Here is a 26,147-nt window from a genome sequence, read left to right as displayed (position 1 = left end):
TCACCGGGTGAGTTTGACCCTGGATAATGTGTACCTTTGCCTCCGTTCTTTTCTAGTGAAGAGCTTCAGCTTCTACCCACAAAACGGAGTGAGCAATGATCTGTAGAAATGTAGCTCTGTAGAACTGCTCTAAGGATCTAATGAGGCTGCATGGAAAGTGTCTGTACCACTTCAGGGGCTTAGCCACAGGGAGTTGCTGATCCCTGTGTTAAAATCACCGATGTTGTCCTCTTCTCACACTTACAATGCTGCTCATTTTCCTGGTGCAGATGGGTCAGAGGTTTCTAAGTTTTGAGCACCTCATTCAGAAATCCAGGAGGAGTCTGGTTTTGTGCTGGCTGTCCCAGGAAAGGAGCTACAGTTTTACTTTGATCCTACAGACATGGCATACATACAATCCTAGGCATGGCATGAGCCAGAGCTCATGGCCCATGTTGCTCCCTGAGGGTGTCAGGGTACACAGAGAATTGTCCCTGACATTGAGACATGTCCCATCTCACCAGAATTGCCTCTGGTGGCCTAGAACCCCCTTCATGTTCTACCTCTGCCTCAGCAGGTGGACTTCTTATGGCCCCTTTGTAGCAGCCTTCTCCTTAAGCAACCTACAGCAGCAGCGTGAGCCCCATGGGCAGGAAGAAACCCTGAAAGAGAATTTACCTTCTGTCTGAAATTACATCAGGAAGTATTGACTTCTCTCTCTGCTTAACAATGTCTCCCAGGGGACCCAATGATCCTGATTGTAACAGTTTCTCACGGGGTTCTGTGACACTCTAAGGGGAATGCAGTAAAATCAGGTTTGGGGAAGCCATGTGAAGTCTTGCAAGGATACCAGTGTGAGAAAGGAAGACTCCACATGTCACCTTAGGCACGCTCACTCCCTGTCTGGTCTCAGTCATCTTGCCTTGAAAGGAAAGGCTGGCCTTACATGGGAGTTTCCAGAGTGAAGCTTCATGGGGGGACAGGTTCTGGGTTTAGGTGAGTTTGGTGGAGGCTGTCTCTTGTGGTGCTTCATGGCATGCAGTATGCTCTGAAGGCTGGGAGAAGCTGTGGAAACACAGCTCTGCTTCCTTGCTTCTCGCAAACTTTACTCATCTGACTGCAGACAAGCACTGTTATGGTTATGAACACTATGACCATTATGTCGATCAAGTGTTCTGCATAACTCTATTGCCACAAAACTTCCTCTAGGAAGTGGGCAGATGAGTAGATGAACAGGTTCCTTGCAGCTAATGTAGAGAGGTAACCTTTAAGGGGTATCTATCCTGCAGGTCTAATGTTGCCTCTATGTCTTGTAGGTGCCTTCCTGATTCCATATACACTGTTCCTCATCATTGCTGGGATGCCTCTGTTTTACATGGAGCTGGCTCTGGGGCAGTTCAACCGGGAGGGGGCAGCCACAGTGTGGAAGATCTGCCCTTTCTTCAAAGGTAAGAGTGATCTGAGGCAAGACCAATATTTTCTCCAAAGCCTTTCTTGGTGTATCCTGAAGAATCTGCTCCTAAGGTGAGATTTAAGGTAGACCCACCATCACATGGGACTATGGGCATTGACAATGTCAAGATTGTCCACCATTCAAATTTACACAAATACACTAGGGTACCTGAGGTGTAGCCTGAAACTCCAGGCTAGGCCCCACTAGTTAAACAAATGACTAGAGGATTTTTATATGTGGGAAATACAAAGATAGCATACCCCTGCTCTCACGTCTTTTTCTTGTGGCAGGCATGGTAAGTTGATCACAGATGCCTTCAACTTCAAGCAGAAAACTGCCTTAGACAGCTCAACACAACAGTTGTGAGTGCTGTGAGGTTAACTAGTACTTGAATTTAGAACAGGTCTGTGGGAAGTAGCCATGACAACTGCCATTCTCCATCCCCTAGACTTTTGGGAGAAGGATGTGGAATAAGGCCAGTATCTCTGAAACACTGGTTAGGAAAATGGAGACAGTGACTATAGGGTATATCCCATGATCCTCTCCTTAAGAGGCAAGGGTCTCTTCAGCACCTGTATATCCTGGCTTAGTGATGAGGAGGACAGGCTGACATAAAAGTCATACAAGACACATGGATTAGCATCTTTCCTGTTAGGTCACCTGAGGTCTAACTCAAGATGGTTTCATTTTAGTATTCTTTTTATATTTTTAAAAATTATGACTAATTTATAAAGTTAGCATACAAAGAGATGGGCTTCATTATGGTATATATATGTGTACATGTACACACACACACACACTTTTTTGATCCAGGTGCCTGTCGGGAATCTTTCTGTCTCTCTTGTGTGTTTCCTCCTATGCTAGACTCATTCCCAGGTACACTTTTATCCATTATTAGTAAAAATGGCTGCGAGCAGCTACAAGGTTAAATTCTACCAAGCTCAACAGTTGAAAGCAACAAACACACGCATGAAAACAAGCAGAGGGTGCTTGGTTAGATCTTCTCCTAAAACCAGGGCCTGGGGAAGGACGTAAGGAGTTATCAGGGAAGCTGAGAGGGTCTCCGGAGCATCAGCTAGCGGCAGAGCACCTGTCTCAGTGAAGGAGCCCATCCCTGGTCAGTTCCACCATGGGTAGGGAGAGAGAATGGGAAAACACACCCCTGTGTTGTCCTGCCTGTCAAGAAAGCTGCAGGATTTATACACCGATACCGGATGTAGCATTAAGGCCTTGGCACTTTATTTACCTGGTAAGCGGACCAAGAGAGCTACAGTGTCAAAAGATTATGGGTGAGGCTCTGACGATCCGCTCCAGAAAAAAAAAAAAAGAGAGGTACAAGAGTGCCTAGTGACTGTAGCCTACCTCTGGGGGTGAGGGGACAGCTCTGAGACTGGTCCAGGAAAGTCTGACCTCTGTCTCCATACAGGAGTGCACAGTGGCTGGAGTGTCTACTTCTGGGGTTGAGGGGACAGCTCTGAGACTGGGTCCGGGAAAGCCTGACCTCTTTGTCCCCACACAGGAGTGGGCTATGCTGTGATCCTCATTGCCCTCTATGTTGGCTTTTACTACAATGTCATCATTGCCTGGTCACTGTACTACCTCTTCGCGTCCTTCACCTTGAACCTGCCCTGGACCAACTGTGGCCATGCCTGGAACAGCCCCAACTGTACCGACCCCAAACTCCTCAACGCCTCGGTGCTGGGCGACCATACCAAATACTCCAAATACAAGTTCACACCGGCTGCAGAGTTTTATGAGTAAGTCACGGGTGCTTTGCTGGCATAGCGGGAGCTCAGGCCTGGGCGGGAGCTGAGCCAGGTATTAGGAAATAACCCAGATAAGCTAGAGGCATGGCAGCCAGCATTTGAAAGGTGTGACTTGATGCCAAGTTACGAATAGAGGATAGGGTAGTGTATGGAGTGCTTGGGGGAGCCGCTGGTATAGGACAGGAGAGTGGAGGTTGGGAGTGAGTGTGTCAGCATGCAGACAGGAAGCATGGTGGTGCTAAAGACAGTGTGTGGCCTGCAGGACATAAAAGGTACTTTGGAGGGAGTAGTTGCCTTTAAGAACCTAAACTAAGAATGTGGTTGAATGGAAGCTTGTGGGAAGGACAGCCTCTCTGGGGAAGTGATTGTAGATACTGATGATAGCAGCTAAGAGATTGTGCAGAAACTAATGGGTGACTCCAGAGCTGGAATCTGCATCTGTCTGGTCCTGAGGCTGTCCTTCCATCTACCCTGTGCTGGGGGCTCCTATATGGGGGGAAGCATGCAGCCTATACATTATATAGTGTGTGTATGGGAGGCACTGGCTGGTGGCGACAGACAGAATATTGTTAAAAATATATACAACATTTTGGTTGAAATAATTTCAAAAACTTTATGGACCTACATGAGACACTCCCTCCCCTGCTTCCCATGTTGACACCTTGGGTAACCTCTGTGCACTCTCTAAATCAGAAAATACATGTTCACGTGTTATTAGCTAGCCTACTGGGGACTCACGTTTCCCCACTGACACCGTGTTATGATATTTAGTTGTCGCGCCTGCTTACTTCCCTCCGACTTCTTTGAGCTTTCCTTGAGTTTCATGACCTTGACACTTCTAGAGGATGCTGGCCAGGGATTCTATGAAATATATGTCAAGATGGATTTATTTGTTGTTTTCTCACGTTCTCATTGAGGGTGTTTACTTTCAGCAAGGGCACTCCGTAGAGGCGCTGGGATGCTCTTCTCAGCGAGCTTTGTCTGGGGGGACAGGAAGCCCATCTGTCTTGTTACTGGTGAGGTTGACCTTGAATGTTGCAAAGGTAGATGCTGCCAGCTTCTTCCTGGATGGAGATATTTTTACTTTGGTAAATTGTGTCTTTGGGAGAGGTCATGTGAGCGTCCTGTTTCTCCTACTTTAACCTTTACTGCCTACTCTTAATGTTTGCAGGTGAGGATTTCTGATGTAGCATTTAACTGTTCTCTTATTTTCATCAATCCTTCTAGAATAACTGAGTAGAGCCCTGCTATAAAGACCAGCTGTCCCCTCCATGTATTTAGTCCAGTTTGTTCTCGTGACTCAGAATGGGCTCCTGAATATTTATTTTATCTGTGGTTGACTCCTGAGCCAACACCATTCAGTCTGTTGGTCTCTCACTATCTGTTCCGTCTTGCTGTGTCTTAGTGTAGGAAGTGGTTGACATATTTTTCAGTCCCCTAACTCGCATACACGTTTCTATCCTCAGAAGACAGCTTCAACTGCTCCTTCCAGCAAGGGTGAGCCTCATTTGAGTGATACCTTACACACATGTTAATAGTAGTCCGGACTCCAAACACAGAACAGGACAGGTAAGGCTCACTGGAGTCCATTTCTCAGGGCTCATGGGAAGCCTTTCACTGTACTAAAGAGAAACACAGGTTATAGATTCTTAGGCTTTCGGGTCACATATGTAGATTTATCACCTAGGTCATATGTAAGCCCACAAAAGAAGAAAGTATGGCTACCACCAAAGTCCAGCTTGCTGAGCCGTGAGTGTATTGGAGTTATTTACATGGAAATGGATGGACATGGAAATGAAATGACTCAAAAACAATTCTATCAGCAAAGCCCTCCCCAGCATTGGTGACAACTCTCCAAAGCTGGCAGCCTGGATCTCACTACATATTTTCCTTTTCAAGTGAGTTTGTTCAGAACTGGTTCCACGTCTATCAGCTGGTTGCTTTTACCAGGCAGCTCCGCTGGTCTCGGAGTCTTTGCAACTTTTCTCCTCTGAGAGTCTTCTTGGCACCTCTGTTTCCCTAGTGTCCAAGAAACTCTCAGCTTTTGTTGCTTATTCTGGCAGTGAGGGGCTCAGTGAATCTGCTCAGCTTCAGGGACTCTTTGAAACAATGTGAGTTGTTTTTCTTCCTGCTAAAGAAGTTTCACAATAAGAACCTGGTTAAAACTAAAATGTTGCTTGCTTTATGAAAGAGGAAACCACCCAACGGCAAGTGCTTTGTTCTAGGTCCTCAGATTAGAAGTAGCATCATCAGAAGGGAGATTTTCCCAGGCCCAAGCTCTTAGCATAGTGGAGTTAAATCACCTGGGGAGTTTTAGAAGTCACTGCTGCCTGGGATCTTACACAGGACAGCCTGGGCACATGGACTTTCTTTGTCAGAGTCTCCCCAGAATCCTAACATCTGGTCATCACTGAAGGCTCCTGGATGAATCACTGCAGGTCCTTGTCTCAGGGTGGGGGGGTAGAGGTTTCCTGTCATAAAGGACTTAGGGCTGCCTTCATTCTTCAGAGGAACAGGTTCTGTGAGTGTCTTCCTATTTCATGTGTGTGGTTTGGACAAGGAGACAGTGAAAACTGGGGGATGGGGAGGGAGTGGCTGCTGGTCCCTGCTTCCCAGCATGCTCCACTCTCCTCTCACAGAGCAAAGAAACATGGTTTTCCTTTAGCTCCTGGCAATCGTTGTCCTTATAAATTAAAGTGGTAAATGAAAGCCCCTCATCTTGGTCTGGTTAATATTTGATTCCTCCCTTGAGTGGCCAGCACATCTACTCCCACAGAGAAGCACAGCGGGAGGGAGAGGAGACCTCCAGTGCTTTTGTTGTTGAGCTGAACTTCTTCCAGGCCAGGCAATAAGCAGAATGTGGTGGAAAGGGAACACAAACTTGTCTAAGATTACACAGGAACTTGGGGTTTAGGGTAGAGAGCAGAAGGCAGGGAGACGGTCAGCAGTCTCTGTAGACTTCTTCTCTGTCCCCCTCTGTTCCCTAATCTGTTCTCTACCCCTGTAAGTCTTCAAAGCTCCCCTGCACTGGGTTCCCAGCATGTGTCCTCATCCAACTTCTGCCTTATCTTCTCCTTCTCCGTTTGTGGAAGTGGAAATGAGCTATAATGTCAGACAGCAAAGGTGTGGCCCAGCTTTAGGTCTGAGACAGATCTGGGTCTCCTCATCTTGGCCTAGGACTCTCATAGGTCTGGCTCCTGGTTTTCTTTTCTGGGATCCCTGCAGGTACCTAGGATCCTGTCTCAGGCTTCTCTTTGTCAAGTCGGCCCTGCCTACGAGTTTCCCAGAACACAGCACTGTCATGGGCTGCCTCTGGACTTTGTACCAAACGTCTCCCTTTTATTGAAATGTTTGATGTGCTTTTAAGACAATTCAACTCTGAAGAGCCAACAAACTTGAGCCAGGGCCAGCCCTGTGGAGGTTTGGTAACTCCTTCTTCTCCCTCAGGCATCCTGACCACGTTTGTTGCCAACTTCTCTTCATTTAGGCTGACAGGATGCTCTCCCCAGGCTCTGGGCCTGAAGCCACATAGCCCCACCACCGAAAACCACTAAAGTTCTATCCTTATCTGTAAAAGGCATCTTCACTGAATGTGTCAGGATAGAAAAGTTCTACCCATGACACCACAGATGAGAAAGGGAATCCTCCCTCCTCCCTAATATTAACTCTTCATGCTTAAATGTCAAGTGAGAAATGGAGCTGTTTTGGCCCCACAGGCTTTGGAAAACCTGATGGTGCCCTCCATGATGACTCATGTTCATTAAGCTGCTGGAAAAGGAATGCAAACCCAAGTTACTTGTGCCAACACCAAAGCCTGCGAGGTTGCCCTCAGTCCTCTTCTCCGTGATCAGCTCTAGAGTCTGATTCTTCAGATGCACACGAGGGAGAGGGCCCTTCAGTTGTGTGACTAGATGCTAAGGAATTTCCCCAAGTCTCAGACAAGCAGGGGGTGGTAGTGAATCCCTGCAGAGAGAGGAGGAGTTTTTAACAGTCAAATTAGCCAAGTGGCAATTCACATCATTCTACATTTTACCCATAAAAATACAAGACAAAGCAGAACCAAGCATCGACTGAGGCCAGACTACTTTATATCCTTGGTGATATTCAGCCATCCGTTTCAAATATCCAACCCATTTTCTTCCTTCTTCTCTTCTCATCTCATCCCTTTTCTATGCCACCTTTTTGTTCTTTCTCTCTCTCTGGAAATTAAGGTTACAAGTCAGGGGGCCACTTCTGATTTGAGATTAGCAGGACTCAGGTTAGGCAGGCTGACAAATTGGGGCTGGGAAATGTATTCTAGGAGGCAGGAACAGAGGGTCCCAAGGGTCCCAAGACTTTCCCAAAGGGTCAGGGGAACATCTGAAGATTGTAGACAAGTACCTTGCTGTTGCGGGGAGCAAAAGACTGATGCGGCAAGGGATGTGTGAACTTGGCAGTGATGGGCTCTGAAAGCTCTCTGATGCCAAAAGGCTTGTTGATATCCCCTGGAGCTGGACTTGACACCTTGACATGCATAATTTATGGTAGGGTGATTCTTTCTGGGGAGTGGGGGTTGGGTTGCCCTTGTCTTGTATGTTTGGCAGTGTCTTTGACCTCCACTCAATAGATAACAACACCAGTCTTTCCCCTCCACAAATAATAACCAAAAAGATCCAGACACAAGAAGAATCGTCTTGGTGTGAAGTTTTGTCTTATGTGATAAGGAGTCTCTGAGTATTTGGAGACAAAAGAGTGACAAGGTTAGACCAATGTGCTATTTTGGTATAAGGTTAGATCAGATTGGATTTAAGAGAGCTAGTAAGAGCAGAGAGACCAGGATCAGGGGAAGCAGTGGCATCTTCTATAGTTCTAGAGAGAGAAAGAATAAGGGGTCTGGTGTGGGACAGGATAGCAAGGTCCAGGACAGGACAAGGAAGAGTCAGACACAGGGACTGTTGTGGGAGGAGATAAGACATGGTGAAGTCAGACAGGTGATCTGGGACTTCAGAGACTGGATGTTTGGGGGAATGTGGATGTCTTTGGGGGGGGTCTCAATCACTCACAAAGCTTCAGTCATCATTCACAAATGCTCACATCCTCGTCCACCCCTGCACCTGTAGACCTGCTACCCGCTTGCCCTGTGCTCTACTGGCTCCTGGCAACCTTGTCAGAAGAGCCTGGCCTGCTCGCACTCTTTGTGGAACCCTGCAAGTGCAAGCCTAGACCCAGATGCAGTGATGCTACAGCTGCTGTCTGTGGGAGCATTTCCTGGGCTCAGCATATGGCCCACATTCTGCAGCCGAATCTTCATGAGAGGGAAAAAGCTCATAGGTGGGGATGCTTGCATGAGCCTTTTCGCATCGCCCCTATCCTGGGAGCTGCATGTATGCTGGAGTCACCAGCCTCTAATGCACAACCTGGGTTGGAGCTGAGGTACAGGAGGCTTGGTGCTCAGCATGGGGTCAGGTCACGCAGGATAGGCCCACTGGGAAAGCCTGGATGGCTTCATTTCTGTCCCACACTCTTCAACTTCTCTTCATGTTCTTGCAAATACTAGACACCTGATACGAATGAATTACAGAATGGATAAATGCAGTATGGTGGCCTTTACACCTTCATGGGCCACTCACAAACATTAACTACTTAGGGGGAAAGCTGCTAGATCTTCACACTGATTATTTTTTGAGCCGGTCCAGTAAAGGCAGTTCAACTCCCAGTTAACTGTGCTCTCCTTTAAGCACCCAAGCTTCTACAAAATTTACAAGCCCCTTCTGAGGAGCCTACTCAAGCCTCCTCTCTCTCAACTACAGAAAGCCAGTGGTATTTTGCCAGGAAAGAAGATACATTCTGGAAGGCTTAGGTTGGTCTAGCAAAAGCTTGCCATTTGGGTAAGTACCCGACTTAGGGAGCTCAATCTCTGGTGGCAATCAAAGACTTTACAACCCAAGTGCCAACTTGTTAGAGGTTCGACTTAATTGGTTAAGAGTGAGCAGATAGCAGCAGATTGCTTTTTGATATAAACCATCTTTAAAAAATAGACTTTTGCCTTCTCTGGAAGATCATGAAAGAGTGAAGCAGGAAGAGAGCCATGGGTTCCAGGCCAACCTAAGCTACACAGTGAAACAGACGATCAAACAACAGCAACACAAACAGAAGGATTTATTTTGACATTAGACAAGTAATACTGACATATGAATTGACAATCCTGTTGCCAAAGAGGAAAATTACATGGAGATGGGGTTACATGAACAACTGGTGTTCCTGGAAGATTCCAAATCATATTCAAATTAAAGCCCCTATCTCATAATTCTCTCAGGGCATGGAGGAGGAAGAAGAGGAAGAAAACTGAGGGAAGAGAAGGATGAAAGGAAGGGGTCATGGAAGGCATATCTATGATTATATGTTACACACACACACACACACACACACACACACACACACGTCTTTCCATCAGAGATTTATACAGTTTTTTTTTACCATCAGTGTGTCTTTTGAATTAGTGTTTTATTCTAAGGAAGGATATTATATGAAGCTGTTACTTCCTCATAACACTTAGCACGACTGGTAACTACCTGAAGCTGAACACAGATGTTTGCAGAATGACACACAGGCAAGGGAATTGTCTACATGGGAAAATGGGAGGTCGCCCGGGCAGTATGAAAGACCTGGAGAGTTGGGATTTCACAAGTAGAAGGAAGGCTTACTAAGAGAAGCAAAAGCATGCTGGAGACTCACCCTAGATCTCCTTGGGGTGGCTCTGGGTTCTCATTTCTATTTTAAATAGAAGACAGGTTGTTGGGCTTGGCAAAAAGAGGTTAGGACATTTGTCTCTGCTGAAACCAACATGTAGCTGCCAGACCTGGGCTGAGCCCTAGCCACCCAGGAGTAGTTTATCTACCTCTCTTTCCGGGAAGACCTTTGTACAGTGAACCCCCGTATCACAGTGAGAACGTGTCTACTGTGAACATGTACAGACAAAAGTTTGTATCTTGCCTTTGTCTCTGCAGTGATACAGAATAGCCACATTTACTGTTACTGTGTTTAAAACAGCCTAGAGATGATCTAGAGTGTTCAAACGGTCTGCATAAGAAATATCAAGTACAATGCCATTGTATCTAAGGGACTTGGGAATCCCCTGATTATAGAATCCATGGAAGGTCCTGGAACCAATTCCCCAGGAAGACTTAGGGACAACTGTGCAGTCAATCAGTCTTGGTGTCCCATGTAGAAGCTTTTCTGCTAGATGAATCAAGAGCCACAGGAACTGAAATGGTTAAAGATGTATGTCAAGGGTGATCGGGGAGCCCTTTTGGAGGAAAGGAACTTGGAGGCAGCAATCCTCATCCAGATGCAGCCTTTGAGTGAGGCAAGGAGGCAGAGACCACTCTGGGGGCTTGTGCAACTTCCTGACTCCTCCTAACAAAATCAGTCTTTATAGTAATTTTTTCTTTATAGTAATTTTATACACTGCTGACATTGGAGTATAACCTCATCACGACAGGGCTTGAATGCCAGAGGCTCCCTAAGTGTGTCTATAGCCCAAATGGGCCAGCCTACAGCACCCTTTGGAGAGGAATTCATGGCATAGGTGTTGTCCAGTGCCCCACTAAAGTACTCTTTGTTCTGCTTGTTTGACTTTCTAGATTGTGAGCAGTTGGTGAGCATCTGTGACCTGTGGGACAATGGTGATTGCAGGGACTTGATCTTCTATTTTATCTATCCATTTGTCTCATTTGACCATGTCACCAAGTGGCTTTGGGACCTAATTAGCAAGTAGTCATTTTCCTTGCTGTTCTCTTATTCCCTCACCATATATGGTCTTGAAAGCCCCAGGCCTTCAGAAGGCTTATTCTTCTTGTTTTCATTGTTTACGATGCCTTTTATTGAAGGGTATCACAAAGAAATGCATATCATAATGCTCAATGACTGTCACCGACTGCACATAGCCATGTGACCAACGTTCAACCTAGTAATCATGGTCCTTACAAGTGTCCATGAGTCCTTTCCTAGTTGGCTAACCTCATTTCCAGCCCAGAGTGACCTCTGCCCATCAGTTTTCCATATTTCACAGAACTTCATATGAATGGAATCAGACAGAAAAGGCTCACTCCTTTGTCTGCCAGGGCCTTAAGAGATGAAAGGTCCATCTCCTCATGATTAGATGCTGCCTAGTACTCTATACTCTGTCCACTCTACTAATGGTGGATTTTGGTTTTAGGGGTTGTTGTGTTTGGGTGAAAATTAATTTCGTGAATGGTAGATATTACCATGTTGGGGTTGGAGCATTTGTGAACATTAATTCTAGATGTTAACATGCTAGGGTCATAGTGTGTGTGAGCAGTGTTCTTCCTCCTACTGGTAGTTTAGAAAATGCAGTCTGGAGAACTGGGGTCTTCCCTGTCTTGTCACTGTGTTCCCATGGCCAGCAGGTGGCACTTGAGCAGGCCATGCTAGATGCAGGCCATAGCTGACCAGAGCTGACACACACAAGAACCCCAGACTTATGGAGAATAGCAAATCCCGTTACCATCACGGGGCACTTGGTCCTCCTCCCTGATGCTGTCCTCTCTCCCCTCACAGGCGTGGTGTCCTACACCTTCACGAGAGCAGTGGGATCCATGACATCGGCCTGCCCCAGTGGCAGCTGTTGCTATGCCTGATGGTCGTTATCGTTGTCCTGTATTTCAGCCTCTGGAAAGGAGTGAAGACATCGGGAAAGGTAACGTCTCTGTGCTTCTTCAGCTGGGAGGTTAGGCTTGGAAAGACACACAGGTGGTGCACATGTGTGAGCGCGTGTGCATGCACGAGTGCGAGTGTCTTCCTAGCTACAGCCATGTGGCTAGTGCAAGGAGGTGGGTCTAGGAGCCCACGTTCAGGTCACACCCTCATCTCTGCCTCTGTGTGGACAAATCTGTTCCCCAGAGCCTGACTCTTCCCAACGGCAAGGTAAAGGGCTACAAGTGGATCAGGCCTCCTCTCATTTTCTCTTGATAACTTCCATAGTAGCAGAGATCAGAGCCTGGGGCATCCTCTAAGATCTGAGGCCAAGGCTGATCTTTGGCCTTGAATTCTCACCTAAAACGGCACGTAAGCGTTGCATCTTCCTTGGGAAATTGACAGTTTGCTTTACTATAGAATCAGTAAGTCTATACTGAATGTTGGGAGAAAACGCTTTGAAAGATGATTAGATGTATGCTTTGGCTCTATTACAGTGCTGAGTGTCCACAAGTATCTAGACATTTAGGAGAAGAAAACGGGTTAGCAGATCAGTGAGGTGGCATTTTGAACTTGGATGCTGCAGCCTTCTGTGGTCACCTCTCCAGGATGGAGTCTATTTAGGGGGCGACTCCTGGTGATTCTTAGCTTGGGGATTAATGTGGGAATAACAATCTCCCAGGGACTATGTGTAGTCTAGAAGAACTCGACTGTAATTAAGTGATACAGCTAGAAAGTGTTCTTTCTAATGTTTTGCTTAGGTACAGCTTTGGAACAAGCCATACCTAAGAAGAGAGAGTTCAAATGGCAGCCATCTTTTCCTATTTCAATTCTGAGAACTGACTAAACTCGGACAGATGATTCTGCTCTGTGTGATGTTGCATGGGCCATATGTCTGGAGACCTGACTGGACTGGAACATATTAGGTGGTTTGAGGCTCTCTGGGAGGTGGAGTTGGAGTTGTCGGCCAGTGGTGTGGGATTCTTTCCGTGTAGCTTTTCTGTGTTTTCTGGACATCTCACATCATGACAGCTGACTTCCCAGAGAACACTTCACGCAGACGAGACCCTGCATCAAATAGGTCTTCCCGTCTGCTTGCATCATGCTTGTTCTTTGTCCTAATGCCAAAACCGGTCTAGGATCGCTGCCATCTAACACTTGGCACGTGGTAGGTGTTAGTAAATACTTAGTGATGGGTTGAAGGATGGGTGAGTAGGCTCCGAGATTTTATTAAATGCTTGGCTCAACTTACTAAGCTTTTATGGACACCTACTATGTGCTATTTTAGAGTCTAAGACTAGCAGTACACAAATAGATTTCTGACAGATTATTTCCTCCATTTCTTTCTTCTGTTTGTGTTCCTGATGGGGTTGGGGTTGGCCCAGATGTCCAGTATTTTGAGCATCTATCCAGAGGCATCTGTAAAGTTTCCTTTAAATAAGCACTTGTGGTCACAAATTACACTTGTTATTATGTAGTTTGTTTTTGTTTGTTCTGAACTTACCATTACCCTTAGAAATAATTTCACATGAAGTAGTCCAGTTATTCCTTAATAAAAATACAAACTGTAGTCCTTTAAGCTGTTATTAGGTTAACTTAGCAGATAGTTCCACCTCACCAGACAGACGCAGCCAGCCATATGGTTATTGGCACTTTGACTTGAGGCAGACAGTATTTCCTGTCAAGATCTGCCATGGTCAGAAAGTCAGAGGTGCTGCATTTGCAAGTTGTGGATGCTTTGTGAGCTGAGATAAAGGTGTGGAGAAGGTGGTATTTGTGCTACTCCTGTCAGGATAGGCATGGGCAGAAATGAGGAGAAAGGGAAAGAGTCTCTCTGGAAAAACCTATGAGCAAAGTTATCAACGTGTGGAAGCCCTGGATAAGCCCTGCTTAGGTTTCCCTGTGCTGCTCTTGGCACCAGGAGCAGGCCAAACGTCCCATCGCATGAGCTACAGAAGATGGGTGTGAGTCCTTAGTATTCTAATATGGAGCTCAACTTTGTTCCTCACAGTCATGAGCTGATCATAAGCTGCCAGCAGGGAGACTGGTGTTACCAAGATACCAGCAGGAGCGGGAGTGCTTGCGCATGCTCTGTTCTGCTTGCCGAATGTATTTTCTGAGTTAAGGAGTGTTTCACCATGAAAGCGCCATCCATGTAGAGACATGAAGAGGGATGTGCTTGGCCCTGCAGGGTCAACTGGAGCCAGGACCCCCATTTGCATAGAGTCCCCCTGAGTCATAAAATTTGAGCACATAGAGACCCCAGGTGGTCCGTGAGGAGGTTATTTCTAGAGCTGGCTTCACTTGGGGCATTCCAGTGCCCTGTCTTTAATTGTTTTTATAAACTGGCTGATGAGGAATCCGAGAGTGTTGCTTACTTCTTTCTGGAAAAGCACACAAGCTTTTCTTAGTCATCCTCCAGAGTCACAGAGGAGGCCTGGAATGAGTCAAAAATGTGCAAATGAAAATGATCTGGGAAGAGGATCGTTGACTGCTTGGCTCTTGGGAAGGTGGGAACAGGGTAGTTAGAGCTGGAGTGAGGGGGTACCCCCAGACCACACACCCAGTGGCAGGCAGCTGTGTTGGCCCAGTAATCACTTCAAAGTAGAAGGAGGTCAGAAGGGATCAGGAGCTGGGCTTGCCTCCCCCCTCTCCCAAGTTCCCACACAATCTGTTTGCACAATACACCACACTTCGAGAAACTTCAGAGTCTCTTCCACGGAGACGAGATGGGATGACAGAGCCAGCCAGCCCCAGCCATTCTTCTTTACCTGCTTCACCGTCAGCTTCTGGGCTGCTCGGAAGATGGGAACACATAGACCATTGGAATATATAGACGATGCTCTGAATTCTAGCAGACGCAGTAGAACGGGAAAAGCGAGAAAGCCAGTTAAATTTGAAATTATTTGAGCTTTAGAATATTTAATCGATTAAAAAGTTTCATTGTTGTTGTTGTCGCTGCAGCTGATGTTTGTTTGTTTGTTTTTTTGCATTTTGCATTTATTGTCAAGGCATAATTCCAGCTGTCTTCCCCCTACTGTTGTCAATCCTGTCTTGCCTTCCTGACTTGACCTGACGGAGTTACACAGAACAGAGTTATTTGCACATGATCCATGCTTACACTAAACTATTTCTAGCTCATTATTTTCTTAAGCAACATTAGCATCATGCCATACCCTATAAATTTTTCTCTGTAAAAGACTATCCCCATTGTTAGTAAAAATGGCCCTGAAATTTGGTTCGAAGACCACAAATCTTACACCTACAAAAGCTACTGAAGTTTTACAGGAATACAGAGTGTATGTGACTTTGTTATTTATTTTAGTGTGTGCACATGTGTACGGGAGTACAGGTATGTATTTGGGTGTGTGTGGATATGAAGGCCCGAAGGAAAGACTTCAGATTGTCAGTCCTGTGCACTGTGTTTGTTTGTCTTTGATTTTGTTTGCTTGAGACATAGTTTCTCACTAGTCTGTCACTTCTAAGTAGGCAAGGCTAGCTGGCCACAAACTGAGGGGAGCTTTCTCCTAGGAGTGTGGGTATGTATCTTCTCAGTTTTGGAGTATGACCACCACCAGAGCTTCTCCAATTGCGGGTCCAAGAGGACCCTGAGGGGCACCTTGATAAAGCTCAGATTTCTGATTTTTCCTATAGAGAGTCTATTTGGTATGGGTGGGGTAGGAGCTTCCATTTGTGATGAACTTTTGGGTGACATCAATGCCAGTGGTCCATGAACATCACCTTGACCAACATCATCCTTGGCCTGATACTTGGATGCATGGTAAGGCTCAAGGCTTTCATACTTTCAATAATGGAACTTCAGCCTCTCCCTAGACAACATTGACAAGAGACATTGCCATCTGGAGCCTTTTTCTTTTGTGGGCCATAGGTCACATTCTTCCTCAGTTTTATGATCAGCCATTAGTTTGAATTTGGTAGTGTAGAACTTCAGAAATCATCCACAAACACATCCGAGTGGCTGTCGTTTATGTTTAAGGATAGATATGATGGAACAGGCCTCTAATCCCAGCACTGGGGAAGCAGAATAAGGCAGATGCCCATGAGTTTGAGGCCAGCCTGGTCTACGAGGGCAGGTTAACCAGTGAGACCAGGTCTCAAAAAAAATCAAAGCCGAATAATAATAACAACAAAAATTATGTCTGAAGTGACAGGGGAAAAAAGAAAGAAAGAAAGAAAGAAAGAAAGAAAGAAAGAAAGAAAGAGAGAGAGAGAAAGAAAGAAAGAAAGAAAGAAAGAAAGAAAGAGGGGTTCCTTATTTGTTTTCTACCTCATGCTGAAAGGGAAGCCTGAGATGGGGATGACAGAGCTGATCGGTCTTTTTCTTTGCTGTGTGCACAGGAGAGCACATGGATGTGAGGAAGATGTCCCTTAGTTTTTTTGACAAATGCCCTAGATGTCTGAAAACATGTTTGCCACCCAAAGCTTTAACTTTGAATGTGTGGGCATTTCTTGATGCTTGACACTCACTGTCACCTCCGTTGTGCCCTTGTATGTTCCTTGGGAAAACCAAATCCATGTTGGAGTCGCACTCAGGGCCAGTGCAGGAGCTCCCCAGGCTCCCTGGGAGGTTCCCTGGAGTCAGAACACTGAGTGCTGTTTTCCTGAGAGGAGTCTGGTCACACCCAGTTTCCTGGGCAGGACAGTGCATCTGGGCCACAGCTGTTGACATGAGTTGCAGGAAGCAGTAGCCATTAGGATAAGGGTGGATGGCGGCTCTTTCTTTGTTCCTGTTGCCAAGGGTTGGGGACCACTTGCCTCAGTTTGAGAGACTGAATGGCCTGAAACCAATGGGAGGCCACCCAGATGTGACAGCCTCTCTTTCAAAGGCCATGCTTTTCTCCCCTTTTGTTATCAAGTTTGTCCCCCATGTTTCTACACTAATGACCCAACAAAGAACAGAGAACACAGCCCATGTTCTCAAAGATATTCATAGAACTGGGGAGTGAGTGACTGGATACCATAAAAATAGGAGAACCTTCCTGTTTTCCTCCAAACCAGATGTGCCCCTGGAGAATCTATTCACCATGTTTCCTCTCCCATTTGTTTGTTCCTAATTTCATTCTTCCATTGACTGCCACTCACTATCTTCTTGGTTTATAACTCACCTGCTCTTCCATTATTTCACCCCACTTAGCTACCCATCCATCCATTCATTTAACCAAAGCTTATTCTAGACCCTACCATCTTTCTCGTTTCCTAACTCAACCTTTCATCCACACGACCGTTCATTCACTCACCTAGCAAACATTCCAAAGGAGCCATACATACTAGGAATAAGAAAATCAGGAAGATAAATTCCATCCTCTAAACATGAGTGTGGAAAAACTCAAGTGTGGGAGTTTGTCACTAATATGTCACTTTTTGTTTGGGGCCTATATCTTTGCAGGCTGACGAAGAACGTTATACTCAGTCATGTCTTCGACGTTCTATCAAGGGCTGTGTATGGATTCTTTAGGAGACAGAGTTCCTGAGGTGTAGGGAAAGAACAACCTGGTCTTTAAGCTGTATGTCCACTCATGTTTCAGCTCTGTCTTCTTTGGGTCTGACTACCCAGCCCTGGTTCAGTTTGGTGCACAGCTGTTCTGCAAGCCCACAGCTGTATCAAGAGTGAAGCCAGTAACTTTGGCTACGGTTGACCTCAGCTGGGAAAAAATACTAGAGTTGAGGCTGTACCTTAGACTATTTAAACCACAAATCTCAGGACTGGGAACAATCTTCCACATTCTTGTCCATGGAGTACTTTACTGTGTGGCCAAGAGCATGGAGAATCAGTGACAATGACAACTCTCCTGGTCACCCTTTCTCTGTTTCTCCATGTTGGGCAGGGTGTGGCTGTTTTGATTCTGAAGGTAATTTTTTCTCTTTTGTGTTTCCACAAAGATAGTTTGTCTTGGTCTCAATCTGCTCCTACTGAGGTGGAAAATTGTTGTTGTTGTTGTTGTTGTTTTTTTCTTTCTGTTTTCTGCCCAGCCACATGCACCAGACTTGAGAGGATGTACTAAAATGCGGATAAAGAAAAAAGAGAAGCTAAGTGTTGTGCACATGTCTGTAATCCCAGCACTTGGGCAACTGAGGCAGGAGGATCATGAGTCTGAGTGACACTGGACTACAATTGAGCCAGTGTCTCAAAGAAAACAAAAACAGTATCTCAGTGGTAGTGTGTTTGTTTGATGTGTGGAAACCTCTGGATTCTATCCTCTGGGTTTTATTCTCAGCAATGAAGGAAACAGAAGCACATAAAGGAGGAAGGGCTAAAGGAGAAGAGGAGCATCAAAGGAGGGGAAGGAGAGAGAGAGAGACAGAGACAGAGAGAGAGACAGAGAGACAGAGACAGAGACAGAGAGACAGAGACAGAGACAGAGAGACAGAGAGACAGACAGAGACAGAGAGACAGAGAGACAGACAGAGACAGAGACAGAGAGACAGAGAAGGAGAGGGAGAGGGAGGGAGAGATGGAGAGAAGTTGGGAGGGACTAGAACTTTTAAATACTCTGCCTATATATAAGTTGGGTGTAACAACCCATGCTTGTAGTGTGACAGAGGCAAGGCTGCCAGGGCCAACACTGCCTTACTTTGTAAGCCTGCTCGGTTCCATATAAAATAGTTGTAAAGGGGTCCAGAAAGGCAGCTCTGTTGAGAAAGAGGCATCAGGGGCTTTGAAAACCTAGTTTTTGCCCTTGGTGACCTCATCTTCCATTTCATCTCTATTCTCTCAGTGACTGACTTGATCAGTCCTGAGCTTCTCCAAGGGAGCCCTGCATCTGTTCATTGCTCTGTCCCTGGGGTCAGGCCACAGACCTGGCCCTGAAATGAAAAGGAGAAAGGAAGTAGTGGAGGGCATGTTTGCGTTCTGAGAAAAGACACCATGTCTTCGTCCTAGCCATGGACAGGCCATGGACAGGGTGAGACCCTCACGGCCATCTTGTCTATTGCTCAGGTTGTCTGGATCACAGCCACCCTGCCTTACTTTGTCCTCTTTGTGCTCCTGGTTCATGGCGTCACTCTGCCTGGTGCTTCCAATGGCATCAACGCCTACCTGCACATTGACTTCTACCGCCTCAAGGAGGCCACGGTGAGTGCCCAGGGGCCACCTATCTGCCCAATGGCCAAGCGGAGGGGAGCTTCTTAGGGTTGGGAGGTGACGAACGTAGTAACGTAGCATTAATAGGGGTATATTAAAATATGCTCCTGCCTTAGTTGAGTGTCTAGCGGATCACCATGCTGTACAGCAAGGGCCAAGAAGCAACTTCTTTCCTGTATCACTCATAGGAAGATGATAGACCACAGACCATGAGTCATCTTGAAATTTGCAAAACAGAGCAGGCTTCCATGGGTTCTGCACCTGTTTGCTTCCCCTTATTCAGTTAGCTCTGCAGGCACTGAATCCTTAGTGCAGTCTCAGTGAATGAATCTCCCTTCTTCCCACTATAGTGGAAGGTTGGAGAAATCCAGAATAATAATAAGTAGAGACGTGGCAGAAACTATCCTACTCAAATGCCTTAGTTTAGGTGTATTGATGTAATCATAATAATATTGCAATATATTATATATAATATATACAATACACACCTATGTGATATGTATAAATATTATAACATATAAATATATAGTGTATCTCCAAGCTTGCATATTAGAGAGGTGAGATTAACTAGGACCAAACTATGAGCTTAAACCTTTAGTCCACCAGCCATCTACTCTAGTCACCAGGGAGGGCGGATAGAAAAGTAAACTCCATTGTGTCCAAAGGCTCTCATTGGTTGCCACCATCTGCAGTGGGAAGTCCAGCAGAAATCATTATCTTCTGAAGATTCCATTTCATAACTCCTGAGATGGCCAGGACCGTTTGGTCTTGTCCTGTCAACATTCTAGCCTAGAATTTCTAGTTGTTTTTTTTTTAATTTCTTGAAAATTGGGACATTAAATGGATCCATTGGGTTCCACCAGGACATCATTACTCTGACATCTGACTCCAGGAGAATCTAGGGAGATTCCAGGATGTTAGTATAGCTGTCTATGTCTGCTTCAAACCACATTTCCTGGTCTACAGCACTCTCAGGGAGGCTGTCCAGTCTGTAGGAAGTAGATGGTGATGAGTTTTGCTTACTGATTTCAGGTATGGATCGATGCTGCAACCCAAATATTCTTTTCCCTGGGAGCTGGATTTGGAGTCTTGATTGCATTTGCCAGTTACAATAAATTTGACAACAACTGTTACAGGTAAGCACCCTTTAGTGTTCGCAAACACTAGGAATCCTGGAGTTGGTCCTTGTAGGAACAGAGAGGGCTTTACCTAATGGGACTGTCCCCTGTGGACCATCGTGGTCATTCTGAGAACCTCAATGTGGTCTGTGGGATTTAAGAAGCAGATTTCACTAGAAGACACCTCTTGGGGAAGTTGAGGTCAGAAGCTGTAGGAGCCTGTGGGGAAGGATCACTGTGACAGAGAAGCACAGCATGGCTTCAAGAGATGGTGAAGCTCTGACTCTGTCAGGCAGGGGCAGAATGAACAGGGGGAGGGCTAGCTGTCTCAGAAGTAAGACTTCAGGGCAGATGGGACACAGAAGAGGCCTCCAGTTTGGGTCAATGAAGTCCTCCAGACACTGTGCTATGAGGACTTCAATCTGGGACAGATTTGGGCCTGCCTTTCTCACTCCATTTAACAATTAAGGAAGAATAACTACCTTTGATTCAAGAAAGAGCAGGAGGAATGTTCAGCCAGGAGAGGTTTTAGGGAGGTTGGAAAATGGGGTGGCCATCCCTTTAGTAGGCTCCTGCTATTAAGAGTCTGGAAGTATATCTGAGGCAAGCCCAGGAGGATAGTCGGGATTACAGTAGGCAGATGTGGAGTGGAAGGCATAAGTCATGGTAAGGAATGGCATTGACAAAGACAGGGAGGCAGAGTGTCTGTGGATCGATGAGCTGCTGTATTTTGTTCACTAAGACAAGTACATGTAAAAGTCATTAGAAAGAAACCAAGAAGGAAGCGTAGCTCATCTTAGCAACACTTTGAAATGACTATGCAAGGAGCTAGGAGACAGAGGAAGACAGAATTTACTTATGGAAAGGGTAACTCTGATCCCCAAGAGTCTACTGCATGCTTTCGGTTTAGCTCTTTGCTATGCACTGCACCAGCAGGTACTTACCCAGTGATAGCAAGGCTCTGGAGTCAGTATGACAGGACAATGAAAAGGAAGGATCACACTGGTTGTCCATAGATGGCCAGTGGTTCCTGGGCAGAGGAGGGAGGGTAATGTGGACTGTTAGTAGCAGCCTCTCTCTCTCTACCAGGGATGCCTTGCTGACCAGCACCATCAACTGTGTTACCAGTTTTATTTCTGGATTTGCCATTTTCTCCATCCTTGGTTACATGGCCCATGAACATAAAGTCAAGATTGAGGATGTCGCCACTGAAGGTAGGTAGCCAAACCACTTGGCATTCCGCTAAATGAAGAAAGACTGAGCTGGCTTCATAACGCCTCTAAAGTTGGAAAACTGTGAGGTGTGGCTGTGGAGGTTTCTGGCCTCCCATCTGTTAAGACTTTCCCTTGAGGGCATCATCCTGGCGACCTTAGCTGGATTACACTTCTGAACGTCCAGAGCGTGGAGATTGGTTATCAGGTAGACATCTAGGGGAGGCCATGTCTCTTTATCTCACTACAGAGAAGTAGTAGAAATGTCTCTGTGTTAAAAGAGTCATGTTTGTAGGAACATCCCTGATTTAGAGCAAGCTACTCCCTGAGAGCCTGCCTAACTCGTAGACAGTAGGAACTCCCCAAAAGAGTGGGTTAATCTCACTAACATCTAATTAAATCCTTAAGGTCCTCAATCCTCTTCACATCACTATTTTGGGAAGCAAGCCCGAGCATGAATTTCAGCAGGGATAAACTCTGTTCAGAACATACCAGTATACTTCATTCCACTTAGTTCTCACAAACCTGCAAGGCAGAGGTTGACAGATTCTCTTTAAAGATGAAGAATTGGGGATTTAAGCTACGTATGAGCTAGTGAGAGGTGATGTTAGCGTTTGGTCCCAGTCAGCATGACTCTGGAATCTATGTCCTTCTCTATGGCCTTCTGTGTTCTTAAGGCCATAAGGAAGATAAGACCTCGGGAAGGGCAGTCTTTAATGGATCCTGAAGATCCACGGGTTTCTGAGAACCAGAGTAGAATTCCACAAAGTAAAAGGCAGGTTGGCTAAACATGACTTATGGCTGTTTAGACAAGGTGCTACTCTCTCTGCTGCTTGCTTGATACATAGATTGTGTTCATTTGCTTTGCATTACTATTAACAAAATACCCAAGATAATTGATGTATGAAGTAACGGGGTTACTTGACTCACAATGTCTAACTGGCGCTCTTGCTTTGGTCCCATATGATGGGACCCAAAGTGTAAAGCAAGGTTTCACCCCAAGGTGTAAAGCAGAGCGAAGGAAAAGGAGCTTGGGTCCCAGGATCTCCTACAAGGGTGCATCCTCAAAAAGTGAAGACTACACTGGACTTCATCTCTTGAAGTTTGAATCACTACACAATTGCACCAGTTGGAGATCAAGTCTTTGATACAAGGCAGCTTGGGAAACAGATCCAGACAATAGCATAACCAAACTGTGACTCCACCTCTCATACCCCGATCTCAAGACTGTGCTGCCCATGCATGCCTGATCGAATGTCCTGAAGCTGGGCCAGAGCTCTCTTTCCCTGTGTAGCCATTATTGAGTATGCCAATCACTCATCATGCCCTAATATTTCCTACAGGAGCTGGCCTTGTATTTGTCCTGTATCCAGAAGCCATTTCTACTCTGTCGGGATCCACGTTCTGGGCTGTCCTGTTCTTCCTGATGCTCCTGGCTCTGGGGCTAGATAGCTCAGTGAGTGATCCTTCTCAGAACACCCTTCTTCACCCATGCAACCCATTCCAGCACTCAGCCTGCAGATCTGCTGCTGTCTTGTGTCCGTCTCCAAGGGCACTGTTTTAATCCAAACAATGAAGTGAGTCTCCCTTCCACATGATAGCCTAGCTCAAAGCCAGGAACCCACAGGAACTACAAATTGTACTGGGCCTCAGACACGCTAACCCAATACTCTGCTTTTACAAATGGGGAGCCAGACTTCAGAAAGGACATGAATAGAATGTTCTGTGACCCAGCACTTTCCCATTATTTATATTTTATTACTGACAGCTAATGCAGACATTTTGGACCCTATTTTGTTACTAGATCCCTGTATTATTATAATTTTTTTCATGTGCAAAGTTAAATTCCTAACATCTCTTTTCATCTGTTTCCACCCTTAATTCTTAAATGACATAGGGAGGGGCTGGCCAACAGGTCTTTGCTTTTCGGGGTCTGAGGTTGACTCCAGACCCCAGGGTAGAGTACTGGTGTTGATTAACAGTGTCTAAGAGGCAGAGGGGAGGAGCAAGGGACTTCCCTGCCCCAACAGTGGCTCATAAGGAATAGACTCCAAGAGTCTATTTTGATTGGGGATTAGAAAGGTAGCAAGGAACCCTTGTTATTTACCATGGGATAAAGTTCCCACTCTGGGGAAGTTCTCCAGTTGATGTTTCCAGAAGACGCTATTTGCGTGTAGCTGTGTCATTTGGAAACTATATCCCTCACTCTCTCTCCCTCATCAGTATCCACTGAGGCTGAGCTGGTCAGGGGTCAGGGACTCATTGCTGACGTTTGCAAGAATTAGCTCTTCGCCATCCCGTCTAACCTGAGCTTGGTTGAGATTTGGGGGGGGGGGAGGGAAAAGTTGTTTGGGAGGAAGGCAGGGTCTGTTATTTTCTGGAAAGCCTTCTGTAACTGAGGTCGATACTGAACCGTAAGAACCCCTTCATCCCTACCCCACCTTCCTGGTTCGCTATAGATGGGAGGCATGGAGGCAGTCATCACCGGACTGGCTGATGACTTCCAGGTCCTGAAGCGACACCGAAAACTCTTCACATGTGCTGTCACCCTCGGTACCTTTCTTCTGGCCATGTTTTGCATAACGAAGGTGAGGTTGGACATGAGACACTCTTGGGCTTTCTAGGACCGTGTTTCAAAACTCCAGACATTCTTAGCCTGGGTACCGGGGTGGGCTGGATGCGGCTGGGCACAATGGCTCTGTTACACAGTCTATCTATAAGACAGCCAATCCCTGTTGCCTTGTGCTACTTCTGGGGTTGATGATGCGCAAGCACTGTGGTTTACCGCTCACTGACTTACAGTTGGTGGAAGCTCCCGGGAAGCTTAGCATACTGTTTATCGAGCACAGCTCTTCCGTCCAGCAGCTCCTGGAGCTCTTAGTTAGGATGCAGACATGCTGAGCTGTACCTTAGCCCTGACACGCATGTTTGGAAACAGGGCCCTGAGCAGGTGGGAATGGGGATTCGGTAGCTGTAGATGTAGTTGGGGACTGTTTATAGCCGACTGAGCCCTTTCTCCCTGTGCCCCAGGGAGGGATTTACGTGCTCACTCTGCTGGACACCTTCGCGGCAGGCACGTCCATTCTCTTTGCCGTGCTCATGGAGGCCATTGGAGTTTCCTGGTTTTATGGTAAGTGTCCCAAGTTTGCTCTCTCGGGCTCCTCGGAGACAGAAAGGGTTTTCCCAGCCATCTGGACAGCTCTCCAAAGGTGAGCAGCTCCTATTAAATACAGGTCTGAGTCTCTTGCAATCCTCAGCTCATTGGGCAGTAAGACCTGGGAGACACCCAGTACCAGCATCTGAGATAGAATCAGTAGAGAGCTGCAGATTCCCCAAACCAGACAGCTTGAAAGAACAAAACAGGATGCCCAGGTAAACTTGAACTTCGAGTGAAAAATGAATCTGCACTTTTAAGTTCATACGACCCAAGTATTGCATAGAATCTACTGATACCGATTTTTTTTTCTAAGATGTGTCTGAACTTAAAATTTAAATAGATGTCCTGTATTTTACTTACTAGACTGTAAAATGGGTTCTAACTGCTCGTTTCCCCTTGGTCAGTCTCGTTGTTACTCTTTCTGGGAGAGACCACGGCGAGCGTGTCTGATGGTCTCTTTTAGATTCTGGTTTGGGTGTCCATGTGCATGAACATATGGACAGACGTCTTCGCTAGAGGAAGGAGCCAGGCTGGGATTGGGGCCCCTGGCTCCTCAGTCTGGCCCTCCCTTCTCCGAGCTCTGGTTTCCATCTTGTAAGATAATCAGAATGACACATGCAAGGCGACTCTGTCCAGAGTTTGTCGTCTCCCTCATTTGCCATTACCGAAGTGCCCTCCAGGCTTCCCGTAGTCCACAGTGTCAACCTCCCATCACCTGCCCTGCGCTCTGCCAGAACCTCTTGCAATGGCTTCTGGAGGAGGCCCCAGTTCTGCCTCTCTGGGTTCTCTGTGACACACTTGCCCCATGTGCTCACAGGCGTGGACAGGTTCAGCAATGACATCCAGCAGATGATGGGGTTTAAGCCAGGCCTGTACTGGAGACTGTGTTGGAAGTTCGTGAGCCCCGCCTTCCTCCTGGTAGGTAGGGCGTGGCCTTGGTGCTGGTCCTTAGGGTGGCTGAGTCCAGGTTGGGGGTAGGGTGTGGGTACTTGTTTTCTGTGGGAGGTGGTGCTGGGGTCTGAAAGCCCTGGTCATGCAGGCCTTAGTGGGGATGGAAGGTATTCCGCCTTAGTGGTGTCTGGCCAGGTCCCCAGAGGCTATTGTGCTGGTTTCAACCCCGATTATGTTCTTCCTCCCATTTCTCTCTGTCCTTCCACTGCTGTCCTTTCCTGTCCTGCAGTTTGTGGTAGTGGTCAGCATCATCAACTTCAAGCCACTCACCTATGATGACTACGTCTATCCTCCTTGGGCCAACTGGGTCGGGTGGGGCATTGCCCTCTCATCCATGATCCTGGTACCTGCCTACGTCATCTACAAATTCTTCAGCATACGGGGCTCCCTTTGGGAGGTGAGCTCCGGGCGGCTTGTGGGATGAGGGGGGAGGTGGCTGTCTCTGTTGAGACAGAGATAGAGGATGCTTAGGTTCAGCACGCCTGCCTCATTTTGCCGAGATGACCCATCTGGAGCCTCAGTTTCCCCATCTGTAGCCTGAGAAGAATATTGCGTAGCTTGGAAGAGAAAGATACTTGGGTACTAAGAAAAGAACCTGGCCCATGGGAAGCGCTTCCTGCATGCTACCTGCCAGTACCACAGCTATTTCTGCTCATGAGATGATAAAGTGCAGCCTGCCTGTCCCCTTCCAATGTGTGGGATGTCCTCAGATAGCC

At 46.5% G+C, this 26,147-nt stretch overlaps 1 protein-coding gene across 5 annotated transcripts in view; it reads left to right on the top strand.

Annotated features, from left to right (window-relative positions):
- Window positions 1–26,147, top strand: part of Slc6a2 (solute carrier family 6 member 2) — a 45,004-nt gene that overhangs the window by 14,286 nt on the left and 4,571 nt on the right. For all 5 annotated transcript variants that reach the window (XM_039098031.2, XM_063278315.1, XM_063278316.1 and 2 more), the window contains 11 exons: window positions 1,296–1,427; window positions 2,952–3,189; window positions 11,758–11,896; window positions 18,851–18,985; window positions 20,027–20,130; window positions 21,202–21,326; window positions 22,667–22,779; window positions 23,783–23,911; window positions 24,354–24,453; window positions 25,298–25,398; window positions 25,661–25,828. In XM_039098031.2, the coding sequence (XP_038953959.1) occupies window positions 1,296–1,427; window positions 2,952–3,189; window positions 11,758–11,896; window positions 18,851–18,985; window positions 20,027–20,130; window positions 21,202–21,326; window positions 22,667–22,779; window positions 23,783–23,911; window positions 24,354–24,453; window positions 25,298–25,398; window positions 25,661–25,828 (1,484 nt within the window). The remainder of the gene's footprint in view (window positions 1–1,295; window positions 1,428–2,951; window positions 3,190–11,757; window positions 11,897–18,850; window positions 18,986–20,026; window positions 20,131–21,201; window positions 21,327–22,666; window positions 22,780–23,782; window positions 23,912–24,353; window positions 24,454–25,297; window positions 25,399–25,660; window positions 25,829–26,147) is intronic.

Source organism: Rattus norvegicus, chromosome 19, assembly GCF_036323735.1.
Source record: "Rattus norvegicus strain BN/NHsdMcwi chromosome 19, GRCr8, whole genome shotgun sequence".
Taxonomy (NCBI): Eukaryota; Metazoa; Chordata; class Mammalia; order Rodentia; family Muridae; genus Rattus; species Rattus norvegicus.
This window is presented reverse-complemented; position numbering and strand designations above follow the sequence as displayed.